This window comes from Hemicordylus capensis, chromosome 4 (assembly GCF_027244095.1).
Source record: "Hemicordylus capensis ecotype Gifberg chromosome 4, rHemCap1.1.pri, whole genome shotgun sequence".
In the NCBI taxonomy this organism is placed as follows: Eukaryota; Metazoa; Chordata; class Lepidosauria; order Squamata; family Cordylidae; genus Hemicordylus; species Hemicordylus capensis.
Genome location: NC_069660.1, coordinates 98203441 through 98223356, shown reverse-complemented (window position 1 = coordinate 98223356; position 19916 = coordinate 98203441). Strand labels below are relative to the sequence as shown.

The 19916-nt window shown below is 42.5% G+C and overlaps 1 protein-coding gene and 1 long non-coding RNA gene across 3 annotated transcripts in view; one reads left to right on the top strand and one right to left on the bottom strand.

Moving 5' to 3' along the window:
* The first annotated feature begins 1642 nt into the window (after positions 1-1642).
* Positions 1643-19916, top strand: part of C8B (complement C8 beta chain) — a 52789-nt gene continuing 34515 nt past the window's right edge. The window contains exons 1-4 of one of the 2 annotated variants that reach the window (XM_053250751.1): positions 1643-1840; positions 9502-9658; positions 15055-15193; positions 16947-17088. In XM_053250751.1, the coding sequence (XP_053106726.1) occupies positions 1752-1840; positions 9502-9658; positions 15055-15193; positions 16947-17088 (527 nt within the window). In that variant the 5' untranslated portion in view covers positions 1643-1751. The remainder of the gene's footprint in view (positions 1841-9501; positions 9659-15054; positions 15194-16946; positions 17089-19916) is intronic. The other variant, XM_053250750.1, reaches the window with a different exon arrangement.
* Positions 15355-17349, bottom strand: LOC128325208 (uncharacterized). The gene is made up of 2 exons (XR_008307304.1): positions 16890-17349; positions 15355-15835 (listed from the first exon to the last, which is right to left on the bottom strand). It is a non-coding gene; the product is annotated as an uncharacterized LOC128325208 (long non-coding RNA).

The window sequence follows — 19916 nt, the reverse complement described above, 5'->3', positions numbered from 1 at the left end:
CAGTCAGACAGGTGTTATTGACTGGTTTGTTTTATCCAGCCATCGAGTCCTTCTCAAGGACCTGGGATGGCTGCATTTTATTGTCAATGTTGCTGCTGAAGTTATAGATACTGTCGCAGAATATAGGCTGTTCCCAGTAAAGTTGCTTTTTGTAATTGGCTGGTGGTGATTTCTCTGGCCCTTATGGTGTTGAGGTGCTCTTCAAGGTGTTTTGGAATTGCACCTAGGGCACCAATTACCACTGGGATTATTTTGGTTTTTTTCTGCCACAGCCTTTCAATTTCAATTTGTAGATCTTTGTATTTTGTGATTTTTTCTTTCTTTTTCTTCTATTCTGCTATCCCCTGGTATTGCTATTATTTTGACTTGTTTTTCTTTCTTCTCGACTATAGTTATATCTGGTGTACTGTGTGGCAGATGTTTGTCTGTTTGTAGTCGGAAGTCCCATAATATTTTTACATCTTCATTTTCTTCAACTTTTTCAGTGTTATGGTCCCACCAATTTTTGGCTACAGGTAGCTTGTATTTTTTGCAGATGTTCCAGTGTATCATCCCTGCTACCTTGTCATGCCTTTGTAGTCAGTCTGTGCGATCTTTTTACAACAGCTGATTAGGTGGTTCACAGTTTCATCTGCTTCTTTACAAAGGTGGCACTTGCTGTTTGTTGTGGATTTTTCGACTTTTGCTCTTATTGCATTTGTTCTTAGTGGTGCCTGTTCTTGTGCAGCCAGTATTAAACCCTCTGTTTCTTTCTTCAGCTTGCCATTCTTAAGCCACTGCCAGGTCTTGGTGATATTTGATTTTCCACTTTCATTGTGCAAATATTGACCATGCAGTGGCTTATTTTTCCATTTTTCTGCTCGGTTCTTGACTTGTTCTTTCTTGTAGGCCTGCTTTGTTTCATTGGTGTTGAATAGTTTCACGTTATTGACCATTTGAAGTGCATCTTCTTCACTGTCCTAGATATATTCTTCAAGGCCTCTTTTCTCCTCCTCTACTGTTTGATGGACTTGCAGCATTCCTCTTCCACCTGAGCTGCGAGGGAGGTATAGCCTATCTATATCACGGCGGGGGTGCAGAGCATGACTGATGGTCATTCTTTTCCTGGTCTTACGATCTAGCGTCTCTCGCACTGCCTGGGTCAAGTCTATTATTCCTGCAGTGTATCTGATAACAGGTATAGCCCAGGTGTTTATGGCGTGTATGGTGTTCCCGCCATTGAGTTTGGACTTTCGGATGATGATGATGATGATGATGATGATTAATAAATTTCTGTACTGCCCTTCCAAAAATGGCTCAGGGCAGTTTACACAGCGAAATAACAAACAAATATGATGGAACCCTGTCCCCAAAGGGCTCACAATCTAAAAAGAAAAGCAACAGTCACTGGAGGTACTGTGCTGGAGGTGGTGACTTTAAACTTTTACAGTAACTGCCTGAAGTGCTAAGATTGCAGGATAGCAGCCTTAGATTTGTGTTCTTTTTAACAGCCCTGTGAATCCAAACCATTTAAGACAGATCGAAATAGCTCTTGATCTGCCCTTCATTTCTCTAATCTCTTCCAACAATTATCCAAGTGGCCCAGCAGAAGGCTCTGTGCTACCAGTAGAATTTGTTTGTGAAGTTTGTCAGAAGGTGGCTGATCTTCTGTTTGCCTGGTGAAAACCTACGTTGCCTGCTCAGCTGCTTCCAAACACTGTAGCAAACTGAATTAGAATGCAGCTGTAGATTGCCGGAAGTGCTTTAAAATAATGCATGTGGCATCTATGCAGTTTGTGTGCCCGCCGAGAGCTTTCCTGCTTTGTGTGATCGTGGGCTTCTTAAATTTGCATTGCTCCTGGTAAGTGAATGTTGTTTTTCAAACAAATATCAGTACCGTGACATGATCAATAATGATGTTTAATGGTAACCTTCTGTTTTTATTTCTGTATCATAGAGGAAAAGAGGCTCTGAGCTATTTTCTAGACTTGTAGCAAAGTAATCCAAAAGTGCACCATATTGAAATGAACATGTTGCAAAATGGTGTGCATTTTAACAATCCATATAGCATGGAAATATCAAAGTATGTGAAATGGTGCCCTATGAAAATGTCTTCCTGTGACCATCTTACCAAGATGAGTCTAAATTAGGCACAAAAAGAGAAATTTTGGCTAATATTTTATATACCTTCAGATTGCTTGCTATCTTCTGCCCTTGCAAATGGGAATACTAGAATATAAGATTTACTCAATTTATCTACCAATATCCATCCAGGCATGTCCTGTCTAAAAGGGAGTAGTACTAGTTTCCCACAAACCCACCCCCACCATGTTAACACTGCTCTGGGTGACTATGTTGGTTCCAGAACTTGTAAAACACCTTTCAATAAGGCTCAGAAAACCAACCCAACATGGACCCGGTTCAAATGATCTACTACAAGCAATCAGGATGTATGCATGCCATGAGCGCACACATCCTCCCTCTCTCCCATTATGTCAGGGAATCTTTCCTTAATTGGAAGCAGGGTAGTGCGATTCATGCAGACTGCTCCGCTACATGTGGGCCAAATACAAGTTTAAATGTGATGATGTATTTTTCGAAATAGCCCAAGGTGACAATATTTTGTTTTGGATCATTGTATTAAGGCTGTGTATATCTTTGGCATACACCCAGACATCTGCACTCCTCCAACTGAATGAATTAGTGGCAGTGCAAGCTTTAACAGGACCAATCACTTGCTGGAGGAGGAGAGACACAGATGTCAGCTGCTGCAGCAAAATATGCATGGTCCCAATCCAGCCATGAAACCTTCATCCACAGTCATGGTGCTTGATGTAATGCTCTAGCTATGGAAGAGAGTGAGAGTTACTCTCAGAATGCCTGTATTCAGTAATGATGTAAAATTGGACATTATGAACCACAGACCTTCTCTTACAGTAGTAAGAGGTGAATAATGGTAGTTGCCCATTTAATAGACATTCAATAGGCAGAGCAGGAATCATGAGAATCTATATCCCTTCCAAACCAATCATACAAACTGGCAAGTATTGGAGAGGAGTGTAAGGTGCTTTCAGGGAATGAACTGTTAGGTGCTCAAGAAAAGCTGAGGAAAGAAAGGATAACTTAACACTTTCATTCTACTTCCACTTCATGCCTACTCTCTTGATATACTTAAGTTTTTTTTCTCATTCTCTCCTCTTCTAAAATGCCCTCCCCTCTCTTCAAATCCTCTCTTGCTATAACTTCCACTCCACACTTCCTTTCACATACAATCCCTCTCACTTCCTTTCCAGTGTTGTGGATCTGCTGTGTTTATTTCTCCTCATTCTTCCCCCTCTTCAGTCTGATATTTCACACATTTCACTCTTCTGCAATAACTCTCAACACATTTCCAACAGTCTTCTTTTAGACATATCTCCTGACTTCGACGTTGTCAATCACATAGGAGCTTTTGTCAATCACACAGGAGAAAGCCTCTCTCCCTGGGCTTTCTTTCTGTGGTCTAATCGTTACAGGAGCACCGTGGGAAACACTTCCCAGGGGCTCATCCTGCAGAATTCCTGCAACATCTAAAGGAACACAGTCATGTGGATGTGGCCAGTTGTGTGTCAGTCAGGGGTGCTGATCCTATGGGCAAGGTCCATTCAGTCAGCCCTGTTTATGTGGTTGTAGACTGTCCAATGTTACACTATCCTCACAGAATAAAGTAGGAAAGTGCCTTGCATGCTCCTAGTGTAATGTTCAGAGGGCTTCTGAGACATTGGCTGGCATACAGAACAATGGAGCAAAGACACAAAGGGAGCTGTGCCCTCAAAGAGGGAGGCTGTGTCCTCACAGACAGAGGCTTTCCCACTAATGGAGCATGGATGTGCAGGAGGGGGAGCAATCTGGGAGATTCTGGAAGTGCCCTGTGCCTTCTGAAAATATGACTGAGGGTAGCACAGCCTCCGGCTGCATTAGGTGCATCCCCCCAACCTACAAGGATGCAGCTCCTTTTACATCTTCACTACATCGCGGGATATCAGCCACTCTTCATCTGGTTCTTTGCCCTTTTTTTCCTTTTCTGTATACTCCATTCCATCTCACTACATCCCCCAATGAGGTATTGGGATGCTTGGTCACCAGTTATTAAAGTAGTGCTTGACCTTCTCACCACTTTGGACACTTCTTCAGTGCCTCCCTCTCTCTTCATGACCAGTCTTTTCTCAAGGCTTCTGCCACCCCTTTTTAAAACCAACGAGTCTCTAGTTTGCTCAGTATTAGAAAGCTGGCTGGAGTTCTGAACAGGAGCCCTTCTGTAGGGAGCTGGAAATGAACTGCATATTTTGTGCCAGTCAGGGTTCTACTTGTTCCTTGCAATAATGAACTTGAGTGGTTGTGTGCCTGTTAGTCTGGAAGTGAAAGAGAGCCACCCAAAATTGAGACAGTGGTTTCTACATAGTCAAGTCTCCTCCCTAGTTACATAGAATTATATTTGTTCATAAAATAAAAGAAAAAGACATTTTGAAAAACAACAACTCAGAATGGCCCAACAAAGACCTTTAAGCTTGAAGGAACTACAATGGTAAGCTTCAAGGAACTAGAATACAGAGACCAGTTGAACCATGGAATGTTAGGGCATCAAGTTGGAAAATGAAAAAGAAAAGAACATTGACGGTGGGGGAGGAAATGAGCCTGTTCAAGCCTAACAGCTTATTGTAAATATCTGGGGCCGGGGGCAGTTTAGCATTGGGGGATGCCTGACCTGAAGATACAAAACTCATCTCAAGAGCCCCTGGTGGCGCAGTGGTAAAACTGCCGCCCTGTAACCAGAAGGTTACAAGTTCGATCCTGACCAGGGGCTCAAGGTTGACTCAGCCTTCCATCCTTCTGAGGTCGGTAAAATGAGTACCCAGAATGTTGGGGGCAATATGCTAAATCATTGTAAACCGCTTAGAGAGCTCCGGCTATAGAGCGGTATATAAATGTAAGTGCTATTGCTATTGATATTGCTATCTCTGTATAGTGCAGGGAGAAATTTCAGGAGGAAGTCAAGGAAAAAATGACACCTTTTCTCATTTCCCATTCTCCACAACCACCACCAACTTTCTGTGTGGCAATAAAACATTCAGCTTTGTGGCTAGCAGCTGCCAGCCCTGAATCGGAGCCCTTTAATGCTATAGCAATGCAGGGGGTGGTTTCCAGAAGGGATGAAAAAAATGTCCTTTTTTCACCAGCTCCTGAAGCTCCCCTACACTTGCAACCCAAGAAGTGTGCAACAAGGCCCATATTTCAAGCTGGCCTGAGTCCTGACAGCAGTGCACCTCTTAAGGGCTGGGGTACATTGGAACATTTGCCATGGAATCCCCACAACAAAAGTCTTGTGTCTTCACTTATTTGTTCTGACCTTCACAATAACTTGACTCTCCGAATCCCATCCATGCTGTTCATTTTCAGCCCTTGTCCTACATGGTTTTAGATGAAACACTTCAAGATCTGATTGAGTTGTAAGCAGTACATCCAGAAAGCACACACACCATTATTTTCTTAAATGGGAAGGCAATTGAGATATTTAGTGGGAGTGGGAAAAGTACACTTCTCTGCACACATTTGTGTTATGTAAATCTACTCCTTGAGGGCCTGATTCTACTTAAGTTTCAAATATATGGAACTGACAAGAGAGTGCTGAAACCAGTAGCATGCTGATTATGTATGTCAGTGTTATTTTTCTCTGCATCTCTTTTGAAAGTGCCCCCGCCTCCTGCTTTATGTCTGGTTTGCAGTATTTTTTGTTTGCTTCCTTAAAAAGAAAAAACTCTTCTCAAAACTACACACACAACACACCCTGCCCTGTGTGTGTTTTAACTAACCACAATTAAGGCTAAATGTAAACAATTATTAGCAGCTGGTGAAAATTCATTCTCACAATGTAATTTGTTTTGTAATTAGAATTTGACCAAAGAATATATTTCACTACATCTCCAAAACTTCCAGAAAATGTATCTCAGAAGACAACCGCTGCAGTTGGAAGTGCACATATTCACAAGTATTTTCTGCCCAAGTAAATAGGCCTTATGGGCCGATGTGCTTAAGGATGGTAAAAGATGCCCTTTATATTCATAGATGAATACAATGAGGTCTATGTGAAGGTTCTTTTGAAACAAGGACATCTCTTCCCTCTCTAGTCCTAAGGGATCTCATTAGAACGGGCCTGTGCAATTTGTGGGGCCCCCAAGCCAAACATAGTCCACACCAGCCAAATACTGTGTCTCCTGCCAGGTCTCTCTCTCTCTCTCTCTCTCTCTCTCACACACACACACACACACACACACAAACCGTATTTGCAGGCCTTTGCAGACAACAACAAAGCAGGATTACTGAGCCCCTGGTGGACTGAGTTTGGCTTGGTGTGTTTCAAGTTGTGCAGACCTGAACTGAGATGTATCATGTCATTTCCAGAGCACTCCTCCTCAAACCTGTATCAGGAAATGACCTGGCAATGTATTTCTTTCTGATGATGCACTAGAAGGTGTCCTGTAACTGAACACACTGCAGTCATACTAGCATTATGCTGGCCCCCACCACATGTCACACACTGGCTGCATTCACACATAATACAGAGCTGTGAGTCCAATGGATTCACGGTTGTGCTCCCCATGCTCTCCTGTCTGCATTTGGATGAAATGGAGAGCAGGCTCTCTGCAGCGAGGAAGGGAAACTGGCGGTGAGGGCTTCCTTCTTGCTTGAAGGACAGCCCACACAGCCAATCATGGTCAGAGAGAGGGAGGAGCTTCCTCCTTCAACTCCCAGTTAGAGCAAATGCAGCCTCCCGTTCTGCATTTGCTCGCAAAGTTCCCAAATGCCAAACTTGGATTTGAGCAGCAAAACTCACTACAAGTCGAGGGTTCAAACTGAAGTCTGCAGAGCACAACCTCCAGTCGCTTCCCAAATGGGATTGCAGCTGCATGCTTTTGAACATGATAGTTTGGCCCCTGCAACTCTGGTTCCACATTACATGTGAATGTGGTCTGTTACTCATATTCACCCTCTTAGCATCTTATTAATAGTCTTGTTTAAGGTGGAAAAGGAGCCTTGCATTTAGGTAGGGATGTTTTACATGTAGTTAACACACCAATCTTCAAAATGTCAGGCTGAAATATGAAAGACTCTCCCTCTGTTCTGAAGGAAACCACCAACGGGCTATGAGAAAAGAATAATACCAGAAAAAGATTCATAGCAAGCATCTTATTATTTTTATTTTATTTATTTTATTTTTGATTTGATTTGATTTCTATACCGCCCTTCCAAAAATGGCCCAGGGCGGTTTTCACAGAGAAATAATAAATAAATAAAATGGATTTCTGTCCCCAAAGGGCTTACAATCTAAAAAGAAACATAAGATAGACACCAGCAACAGTCACTGGAGGTACTGTGCTGGGGGTGGATAGGGCCAGCTACTCTCCCCCTGCTAAATAAAGAGAATCACCACATTAAAAGCTGCCTCTTTGCCAAGTTAGCAGGGGTTATTAGTGGAGAAAATTATGTTGTCCAGTTTCATTTTTTTCTTTCTTAATACAGTCCCTCTTTTTTAGTCACTTTGAACCCCATCACCACCTGTGGTGTGATAACCACTGTGTACATCTAGCAGGTATTGTGCACTACAGTGGTTATGTGACTGCTCCTTGTCCATGCTGCTCACTGAGCAGATTGACTTTCTGCACAGCATTGCGAGTGGAGGTTTCCAAGCCCTCAGTGGAGGCTCCCAGCTCAAGAATGCACAGGCTGCCCCAGCTAGGAAGACCTCTAATCCCAGCAGCCTCAGAGTTCCTTCTAGGGAGAGGGGAGGTTCCAGGACATTTATCTCCTTCACCTCTCTGGCCTTAGTGCTGCTGGACAGACTCACCATCCCCCAGCATTTGTCAGCCCTCATCCATTGCCGGCCTCTCATCATCGGCCTTCTGCCTCTAAAATAGCCCGGCACAGTCTTCGCAGCTCTCACGAGAGCCAGGGCCACAAACGGGACTCTTGGCAAAGTCTCACAAGAGCAGCTGGGTTTGCAGCCTGCTACCATGGCCAGCGCCTGACCAGACGTGTCATTAGTAGGCACCATCTGGAAGTGTACACATGGTTGCAGACAGGCCTGTCCATCTCTGGGGATAAAGCTTACCCCTGTCTTTCCACTCCTGTCCAAACAACCTCACAGCAGTAATTCGAAACCTCACACCTGTCCCAACAACATCACAGCAAAAACACAACCCTTGCTAACTTGGCAAAGAGGCAACTTTTAACATGGTGATTCTCTTTATTTAGCAGGGGGAGAGTAACTGGCCCTATCCACCCACAGCACAGTAGCTCCAGTGACTGTTGCTGGTGTCTACCTTATGTTTATTTTAGATTATGAGCCCTTTGGGGACAGGGATCCATCTTATTTATTTATTATTTCTCTGTGTAAACCTCCCTGAGCCATTTTTGGAAGAGCGGTATAGAAATCAAATAAAATGATGATGATGATGATGATGATGATGACGACGACGATACAGACAAACATCTGCCACACAATACACCTGTATAACTGTAGTCAAGAAGAAATTAAAACAAGTGAAAATAATCGACATAGCAATACCAGGGGACAGCAGAATAGAAGAAAAAGAAATAGAAAAAATCACCAAATACAAAGATCTACAAATTGAAATTGAAAGGCTGTGGCAGAAAAAGACCAAAATAATCCCAGTGGTAATTGGTGCCCTGGGTGCAGTTCCAAAATAGCAATAGCAATAGCACTTACATTTATATACCGCTCTATAGCCGGAGCTCTCTAAGCGGTTTACAATGATTTAGCATATTGCCCCCAACATTCTGGGTACTCATTTTACCGACCTCGGAAGGATGGAAGGCTGAGTCAACCTTGAACCCCTGGTCAGGATTGAACTTGTAACCTTCTGGTTACAGGGCGGCAGTTTTACCACTGCACCACCAGGGGCTCTTAAGACCTTGAAGGTCTTAAGACCTTGAAAATACCTTGAAGAGCACCTCAACACCATAGGGGCCACAGAAATCACCATCAGCCCAAAAAGCAGCTTTACTGGAAACAGCCTATATTCTGCGGCAATATCTATAACAACTGACAATAAAATTCAGCCATCCCAGGTCCTTGGGAAGGACTCGATGTCTGGATAAAACAAACCAGTCAATAACACCTGTCTGACTGTGTAAACAAGAAATAATAATAATAATATAGCAAAAGCCAATCCATGAAGCATTCTGCATGCAAGACTGGCAGTCACACCATTGTTTGTGGATGTGGGGGCTTGCATCCACAGTAATTACCATACTGGGGTTATTGGTCAATGCAAACCTCAGTTACAAGTGGGGTGGTCAAACAGTTCTGTATTTTGACATTTAATTTATATCTCTATGAATGCTAAATGTTTTAAAGTTGTGTCCAAAATATAAAATAGGATAGGAGAAATGTTTGTAATAGTCCTAGTAGTAATCGAAGATACCAGTGTATCTGAAATAACTTCTCCACCTATGAACATACAGTGGAGAAAAGGAGCTTTCTATTCAGCTAAATGGAGCCGATGTCAACATGACCAAAGGCAGATGGCGTCGATCTCCAAACAATCCACCACAGCCCATTGATTGTATCCTTTCCAGCTGGTCATCATGGACCACTTGTGAACCTTGCCAGAAGAAAAGGGTGAGTCTATCTGATTGTTTGTTTGTTTATCATCATCATTATTTTCTCAAATTTGTGGACAGCCCCAAACTTCCATCTCTGGGAGGTTTACAGCAACATAAAACAAATGAAAATAGCAATAGCAATAGCAATAGCACTTACATTTATATACCGCTCTATAGCCGGAGCTCTCTAAGCAGTTTACAATGATTTAGCATATTGCCCCCAACATTCTGGGTACTCATTTTACCGATCTCGGAAGGATGGAAGGCTGAGTCAGCCTTGAGCCCCTGGTCAGGATCGAACTTGTAACCTTCTGGTTACAGGGCGGCAGTTTTTTACCACTGCACCACCAGGGCAGTTTTTTACCACTGCACCACCATTAAAATGAAAATTTAATTTAAAGCCACAGTCAAATTTAAAAGCTTGCGTGAAGAAATGAGTCTTTAGGGACTTTTAAAAAGTTGTCAGAGATGGGGAGCAGTGTTCCCTGAAACAAGGGTTCCCAGATGTTGACTATAGCTCCCATAATCCCTAGCCAAAGGCCATTGCAGCTGGGGATGCTGGTAGTTATAGTCAACAACATCTGGGAATCCCTGTTAGAGGGAACACTGATGGGGAGGCTCTTATTTCAGCAGGAAGCACATTCCAGAATCCCATGACAGCAACAGAGAAAGCCTATCCCTGTATAGCCACCAGATGAGCTGGTGGCAACTGCAGATGAACCTCTCTGGATTATTTCAATGGGCGGTGAGCCTCGTGGTGAAGAAGATGTCCTCTTAAATACTTGCTAATGTTACTTCTTCTATTCCACACCACCACTGGAATAGCCACCCCATGATCAGTGGACACGCCCCCGGTCTTCCCATCTCGAGACAAGCCTAGACATATTATAAACCAATCTCACCTAAGACTTAAAACAGAAGCTTTCTAATCAGCAGCCCCAGCTTTTAACAGCTTTTAATAGCCATAACACTGTAACATAAAATATAAAATGCACACCCACCACTCGCACACGAACAGAACACACACATACATGTAAATTCCTGGGCCAGGGGTACTAGCCTTATTATCCCCCAAAGTGGCTCTACCAAGGGGTGACCCCCCCATTTGGGGTCACCCCTTCAGTGATGGGCCTACCACCACAGGTAGCATCCCTATATAGGCCCAGAGGTGGCTAGTCTGGGCAGGTGGTATTCAGGGACTGCTGACTCTCCCCAGAACTCAGTGTTGCACAAACTCCCCACAAAGAAGCAGCACAGTTCCACAGATCAGATCACCCCCCAGGCAGGCCTTCACCCTGGGCCATATGGCATATGGATTCTTCCTCTCCTGCAGGGTTTCTGGCAAGCTGGGGCCATAGGCAGCATCCCTAAACAGGCCGAGAAGTGGCTAGACTAAGCAGGTGGTATTCAGCAAGGGCTGACTCACCTCCGGCTCCAGTGCTGCACAAACTCCCCACAAAGCAGCAGCAGCCAGGCGTCAAGCCTGTTAATGCCAAGCCTGTCAATGTAGCAGGTATGTCAGTGTATTAAAGTTAGAAGCTTGCAGCCAAAGAACTGGCTGGTTGGATCAATTCAATATGGTTCGAAGCATGGTTTGAGCACTTTTAGGGAAATTGTACTACAAACTTTAAGAAAAAGGGGAGCAGGTCCTTTTTCCTCTCTGCTGCCCCATGCAGCTTCCTGCTGGTGTGGCATACATCCCAATAACCCCCTGCACAGTACCCACTCAGACGTGGTGTCTGTGCATGTGCAGGCACCATTTGCATGGCCAACAATACCATGCAGGTAAGGACCTGCTCTCCTTTTTCTTAAAGTTCCCGATACAATTTCCCTAAAAGTGCTTGAACCGTGGTTCGGGAACATCCCATACAATAAAGGGGCAAACTAGGAGGGCATCAGAATGTTGCAAAAGATGGCACTATGGGCACACCTTGGGTCGGTCAATCAATCCATCCATCCATCTTTATTATGGTCATAGACCAGAATAGACACCCTGGGTGGTTCCCCCTTTTAATCTTGGGGACTAGGGAGATATAATCCAAACTCATTTGATGTGACATTGTACCCTGCTAAACTTCTCCTTCCACAGAGAAATTGGATTACAAGTGCCCTGAGCAGTTGGAGAGTTCATTAACTTTCCAACTCAACCAATTCATGTCCAAGAGGATTTACTGCCACAGGTGCAACTCTATATAGATGCCACAAGTGTGATACAATATAGATACTCTTATTTCATGAAAATTCTGTGTTGTGGACAGAGTGATTCTGCAGGTTCATGCAGTTAAGTTTATGGGGCACATAAACTTGTTCACTGAACTTCAAATATAGATTCCATTATAGCTTAGGTGTGACCTGTCTGGTTGCATGGATCATAGTCTATCTGTTCCACTACGGTAAATTCCAGTACAAATATTTATTTTTATAATGTACTGTCAGAGGAGACTCATGGCAACATAGGGCCCATGTCTGCCAGCCAAGCCCCTTCCTGTATTTGTTTATCCCAGTTTTTATTCTCATTTCCACCTCACCCCAAGTATCATCATTCTCATTTTATTATTAATTGGCAATCATGTCCTAGGTCAGGGATTCTCAACGTGTGGGTCCCCAGATGTAACTGGACTTCAAGTCCCATAATACCCAACCAAAGGCCACTGGGGCTGGGGATTATGGGAGTTGAAGTCCAATAACATCTGGGGACCCACACGTTGAGAAACCCTGTCCTAGGTCTTTTTAACATGTTGGCTTGAGCCCTATGGCAGCACAGACCAGTGAGCTTGAACTTACAGATGTGTTCATGCCAATTCACAAATGTTGCAGGACTCCTGTTACTCTATATATGTATGTTCAAGTAAACTCACACCTTCTATAGCAATAGAACCAAGGCTAACTTTTCAGCCCTGTCTAAAGGACAAGTGACCCACTGAAGCTCACCAGTGGATTCTCAGTGCCATTTCATGGCTCACCAGGATGCTGGCAATAGACGTTTGGAGGCAGTGCAACAATATTTTGGACTCAGGAGGTTGGGACCACTGATGGGTTCCCTGAATAGCGAGAACACAACTTTGGGAAACTTGGTATGGTATATCTCCTTGCCCTTCATTATATCTGGGCTCATAGTTGGCCTCTTTGAGCTAAATCTCACAGCACACTAAATTGCTTTTGATTTCAGAGGGTGCTTGTTTTTGATAAGAAGTGCAGGAGCAGACTCTTCATTCCCCTCTCTTGTATGGAATGTGATCTGGGAGCCATTGCTCTTTACTGTTTGTGCCCCTGATGTTGAACCCATTTGCGTGGAGTGTCCTCAATATCCCTGTTCTTGACTTGGAAGATTATGGCTCACGGCTACTCATTTTTCATCCTTGAGCATTTTCCACCTATGAAGTGTCATCAGACTGCAGCCTTGATTGTTACAGATATTAGTGGTAAAATTCCCATTATCTTAAAGAGTGCACTATAATATTGTTCTGTCACCATGCTAAGACTATCATTTTGGAGTAGTCATTCTTTTGGCCTTGCTTAAGGCCCACAGCATACATATCATTATGGATCATCATTACTCTTGATATTGGGATAACGGCTGAAAGCCCCAGTCTCATTGTATTAGATTCCTTCCACATTTGTTCCAAATATAGGCTGAGCAACCAAAGGCAGTGGATAGAGCAAAGTGAGGTGCAGTGGGGGGGGGGGGGAGGATGACACGCAGATAATACTGAACCTGCACCTGAGGGGTTCTCTTGACTGCATGCAATTGCGTATAAATGCACTTGTACACAACTTCCTGTCCTCTCTGTCCATGAGACTGAACTCAGGGAAAGGCTGGTACCTGTTTCCCCAGGACATCTGACTTAGCTGTATATGGAAGCTGACTGCAGACTACACAGTGCATGCAGACCATGCCTATAATCATTCTGTCAACTACTGGAGCAGTGAGGTACAGACAGCATAGGTTGAAACCCACAGCACATGTGTACCACAGGAAAGAGTTGCATACGCACACCTAATCCTCAGCATTCACCCAAATGTATATGTAAATGTATATTATTGGCATAGGGATATAGCTATAATTGAACAGGGATGATGTAAAATGTGGGGGGAGGGATGACGTCAAATCCCTGAGGACCCAGGTTCTGCCAACTGAGCAAAAGCTCGCTCTTTGCTCTTTCCCCTCCACTTTCCAAAAAATAAGGCAGGGAGGTGGGGTGGGGCAGGGACCTACCTTTACTTTTCGTCCTGGGGCCCACTCCAACCTTGTTGTGCCCCTTCTTTGGCTCCAAGAAAACCACAAAGAATGCCTTCCACGTATTTTCACATCCTCCCATAAAATACTCCCAAGGACGAGGATTTTGGTAGATGACAAGCACAGTACCTAGTGACTTCAGATTGCTCAAACAACTGCAGCAGATCCTAGTGTAGGGGTCAACATCTGATGATGTATGCAAAGTCTATAGGACAAGCAGTGGGTCCAGAAGTGAGGAAGCAATTTGGAAGATTGAAGAGGAAGAGATGACACAACAGGGGAAGCTGACCCACAGTTCTAGTGCTGTATGGAATAAGGACCTGGTACTTGGGTCTTGGGGATCCTGGTTTGAACCCTACAGCACTGAAAGACCTGCAGCCTACCTACATGAGCAGTATGTGAATCCTTGTGTTGATCCTCAAAGGGAACACCAAAGGATTGGCAGGTATCAGCATAGGATCTATGTGGAAACTCTTACACAGTTTTGTGCCACTTGTTTACCAGTTCCTGTATTTCTAGTTTAGTGCTATGTTCTGCAACAAGAAATGAGGCCATCTGGATGCACCTTTAGGGCTACTGAATTCTTGCCCAGACAGGGTTCTGGTACCTTAAGGTAACCTGAGGTTCTCTAGCAGAGGCAAGTGGCCAAAATAACTTGTTATCTCTGCCACAGTGGTCCTATGGCCTCGTGATCCACCTGATGCATATGTTCCCTCCAATCCCTGGTCTGCTATATTCTTGGGCTGACAGTTCAACTAGCTTATAGCCAGACACATTAAAGTCAATTTCAAGAAGGAGCATGCATGCAAACAACTACACCGTTGTAGTGTTGATGGGAAGCAAATGGAATTTTAATCAGTTTTGGAACTTTTCACTGACATGCTGCTTAGGATACTATTCCAATCCAAAAAGTGGTTTGGTAAACATATATTCATTTCTATATCTATATCTATATCTCTTTCTAAAGCTTTATCACACAGAAGTGCTAGCAGTGCATTTAGCATGATGAAAACTACCTTAAAATTATACATTCTTAAAAACTGGATGGGATAGAAAGAAAATAACATATTTGCCACACATGTTTGTCATTGTTACTAGTAGATATCTGGGCCAATCTTGGATACACGCCTTTTAATTTAGGAGACCTGGAATTCTTAATATCTATTCTGTTACAGTACAGATTTTCCCATGTGGAACGGCCTTCTCAGTTCGGCGGTGACCCATGTGATTACTCTGACAAAGAAACTGAAGACTGTGTTACAAGCAGACCTTGCAGAAATACAGTTAGATGCGAAGGCTTTGTATGTGGCACAGGTTAGTGGATTAGAGAGCGGCTTTTCTTAATTTGAGGCTGGTGACCAAACCCACACACACTGAAGATGACCCAACTAGTGACTGAAAGTATAAATGTTGGGCCTTTTAAACAGTACTGTAGAAGGCTACATTGTTTCATTTTTCCAAATTGCAGTCTCTAATAGTATTTATTTATTTTATTTATCAGATTTATATACCTCCTGATATATACATATCTAGGCATGGCAAAAATGAAAACAAAGCACAAAAATGTGTTTTTTTTTAATATGTGTTCAAACAACCACAAAAACTAAGAAGGATGGATCACAGAGGCAGAGTGTGTGCTCATGATAGTCTCATACTTCTAAAATCATAACTGGTACATTGTTCAATACTGCTTGTTTTATATATATATATATATATATATATATATATATATATATATATATATATATATATACACTGTATATCTTGTCAGCTGGTGGATTCTTTTTAATGGCTCTATGTAGATCAGATAACACATTTTCTATTACATTAGTTATGAATATTTATTGAGTTAAATTGGGCCTAAGTCCACTTGATAATCACTTTCTTCATTGCTGTTTTCCAGCGGCATCCACAGCAGGGCCTTGGAAGCACATGGTTTAGGCCAGGATTTCTAAACTGAATTTATAAACCACAGCAAAGAGGACAAGTAAAAAGCCATTGTGGAACTGCTTTGTCAAGTGCTTGCAAATCAATATACTCAAATTAGAACATCTAGTCAACTAGTATTTGAAAAGAGAATGATGTTTATAAACCCACCCTCCCACCCACCCCAAAAACCTCCTATACCCACCATCATCAATATTCATAGAGGTCATTGACACAATCAAAAACTATATTCTACCTAGGTTTGGGAGCTGTGTGTGCTCCCAATATTCGATTGTGTGGAAGCAAGGTAGGAGGAAAATCTGGGTAGAAGTACTTGTGTAGAAGCAAGGTATGAGGAAAAGCTGCCCAGGTGTTCCTCTTACCTTGCTTCCACACAAACCTCCCAAACCCAGGTAGAACACAGTTAGTGAAGCTCTTACAATCAGTGAGAAGAGCTTTGGGGCTAACTTCGGGGAAGGAGGGTCTGCCTTACCTTCCCTGCAGACGATCATGGCGAGGTCCCTGGGCAGGCGGATCGCCCACCCAGATGAGCAGTGGGTCTCCTGCCATCCATCCACGCCACACCCAGTAGCTCCAGGGGCCAGGTGAAAGGAAGCGCTGCCGTGAGGCACCTCGCCCCCCTGGAGCCCCATTTATTTATTTGTTAATATACTGCCCAATCCACAGTGCACAGTGCATTTCTGGGATCCCCCTCTCCCCCCAGAAGTTTATTAGAAAGACCAGGGTCTTCTACTCAGAACAGACCTATCAGTTCCATGTAGATGGCTAAATATTTGCTGCATGTTGCAAACACAGTGACAATTTCTTTTGCAGGAGACCCCTTCCTGCTGGCCGCTTGTTATGCACTACTAATGCTTCTAATTGTAAATCTGATTCAGATTTAAAAGAATATTAGAAAAATATTACTCTCTGCACTCATCCTAATCAATTAGGTGTGTCTAGTTATGAAACATGATTACACAGAACAGCAGAGAAGAAAGAGCTTTCAAAGGGAATCTGAAATAAATTAATAATAATACTATTGTTTGTGAGTTGCAGGGGAGACACAAGATTGCACATTTACCTAAAAGGCAATACAAGATTACATTATTAGTGAAGTTGTTCCCATTCTGTGTTGTAGGAAGATGCATCAATCGGAGGCTGCTATGCAATGGAGATGATGACTGTGGAGATCAGTCAGATGAAAGAAACTGTAAGAAAATACATAAAAAGTGCAACCAGGAGGCAGAACAATACTGGGGAATACAGATGCTGGCAAGTGGGTAAGTACCTCTATATTTGCCAAATAGGAAATATGCCAAGCCAAACAATTTAAAGTTCAGGTATGCTTAGTCCTACATTTAGGACAATCGAGCTGTCCATACATTTTATGACTACTTGCAGAAGAGGGCCATTCATTCATTCAGATCCATTTTCATACTTGTGAATTCTCATCCTATCCAAGCACAACGGTAGCTGGGTTGGTCTAAAGGTCATTAACAATTGCCACTGTTCGGACACACAATATATTGGCATTCTGCTTAAAGGAAATATGCTGTGAGTAGCAGATAACTAACCATTTAGGAATGTGCCAGGCTCTTTTATTACCTCTCAGAAGTGCAGCCAAAGGAAGAACAAGCAAAAACGGGTCTGTATGTCTTGAGCTTTGTTCCACCTCCGCCCCCCCCCCCACTTCCTTCCTTTATGCCCTATAGTACTGTATAGACTAAAGTCACCTATGCCAAATATGCATTCAGCACCATGACATCACATTCTATTATGTAAGTTTGGAAACACATGCATTCCCTGACAAATTACATGGGCAGCCTATCACTTTTTGCATCCATAGACAAAGTAGCTATTAGCTGGATCCATTCAGATTCTGATGGTCTACTTACCAGAAGGCTGCCAATGACTGACCACAGAAGTGGACAGTTGATTCTTATTCCATGAAAAAAAGTCATATCACTTCTAACTGAATTTTGCCTTCTGTTTGTTCATAAGCAACCAGAAAGTTTCTCCATTGATCTGAAGAAAATGCATTGATTTTACTTCTTGAGATCTAAAGGCAGCCTTGAGATCAAACATGTACATGGCTGTTCAAGTAAACAGAATTCATGTAGCTTGCACTTTGGCTGATTGGGAGGGGCGCAAGAAGGAGCTCCTTAGGGCATTCCAGCCCACCCCATTCTATATTATAATACATTGATTCAGCAGCAGAGCTCAAAGACTCCTAACTTCAATACATTTGCAATCTGCTCTATAATCTTGATGCATAAACCAACATATGTGAGATGAGAAAAGCTTTTTTTTATATAGCCACACGGAGTATTAAGAATAATCAGGGACAGCATGAATTTTATACTAACCAGTTTCAGATAACTACACTTTGAGTGATGGAAGGTTGTATGAAATTTTATAGACAGTGCAACACACATGGAGATATAGCCCATTATTCCTACTGTAACCTCTACAATCTATTTTGTGTTCTAAATAATATTTAGAACATTAACTTACTTTGAAGTTGCAATTGCTTTTGTATGCTCTCATTGACTCTGCAGACTTTTAACACTGAATTAAAAATAATATTGAGCAGTTGTAGAAACAGCCTTCAAATCCCTTTGAAAATGCAAATGCTCAGCAGAGTCCTTTGAATGAACTTTGTACTTTCCACTTTTTTCTAAAATCGAAGCTTTGTAACTTTTCTAATCATTGTTAAAATTCCAGTGAGAAAATTTAACCAAAAATATACTGAGAATGCTAGGGCAAAAGAATGTTGCCTAATCACATAAACAACAGTAGTACAAAGAAAACTATTTGTGCAGCTGTGTAAACTTTTTCATATCTATTTATCTGTCTATTTGATTTATATACTGCCTTTCTTCCAGAAATGGGAGTTCAAGGCAATGAACAATTAAAAAGACAATTTAAAAAATAGAATTTACAATAAAATACAATAACTGAACCAACCATTTTAAACCAGCAGTATTTAACCAACCACAACAGAAAATACACACAGAGGACCAAAAGTTCAGGACCAGAAATATTTCATTAGAAATGCTAGATGCAACAGCAGTGTCTTAACTTGTCTATGAAAGGTCCACAAAGGGATGAAAAGGGAATAGGCACTGTCACCAAGAAGATCCTGACACAGGTCATACCAAGTCATGTCTCCTAGAGGGATGGGACCCAGAGCAAGGATCCCCACCCCCCACCAGATCTCAATGACCAAGCAGGCAAATAGGGAGGAGGTGGCCCCTAAGACCTTTAGACATATACGATTGTCTCCAGTCGTGTATGTGACTGGGACTGATTTTCAAACCAATTAAATTTTAAGTACTTAAAGTGAAGTGAATGAGACCAAGAGTGGATTCACCCAGTCATACTTAGAGTAGTTTGTCTCTTACCACAAAGTACTTTTGCCTTTTGAGCCCAAGCAAGGTTGTCGAAATGATGCTCTGAATCATCCACCAACACAGCTAAGTCTCAGGGCCTTAATTTCTCACAGTGCCATAAGAAGACTCAACTTCATAAGGCCCATTCGCACATTATGTTCAACACTCATACAATGAGTGTACATATACACAGGTACAGATCTGTACACAGGTAGAGTTATTCACGTGTTATGTTGAGTGCAAGTAAAGAAGTATACTTCTGATCTGTACCATGCATTTGAAGGGCCTGTATCCAGGTTTACTTTTAAAATGAACACAGGTACAGTCATTCACACAAACACCTGTATGAGTGTACAGACATCTATACAACTCATAGAACATAATGTCTGAATTAGGGTATAACTCCTCGAGGTGGAATGAAGAACCTGTTTCCAGAATGGAGGGCATACAATAGCCCAACTCATCTAAACATTTGGAGGCCTAAAGCTATACTTTTATTAGTCTATGTGTTAATTCAGCCATGGACCAAAGAAAGTCCTGTGACAAACTTACATGCACATATCAACTCAGGTATGACTGAGTGTTGGGGCTTTTGACATATTCTTCTTACTGTCAGTCAGAAACGCTTTGAGCTTTGTTTTTGGAAACTGGCTCATTGAACTTTGAGTAGAAGTAAAGAGAAGTACAAATACAGGGCATTTCTATTCATGTCCTAT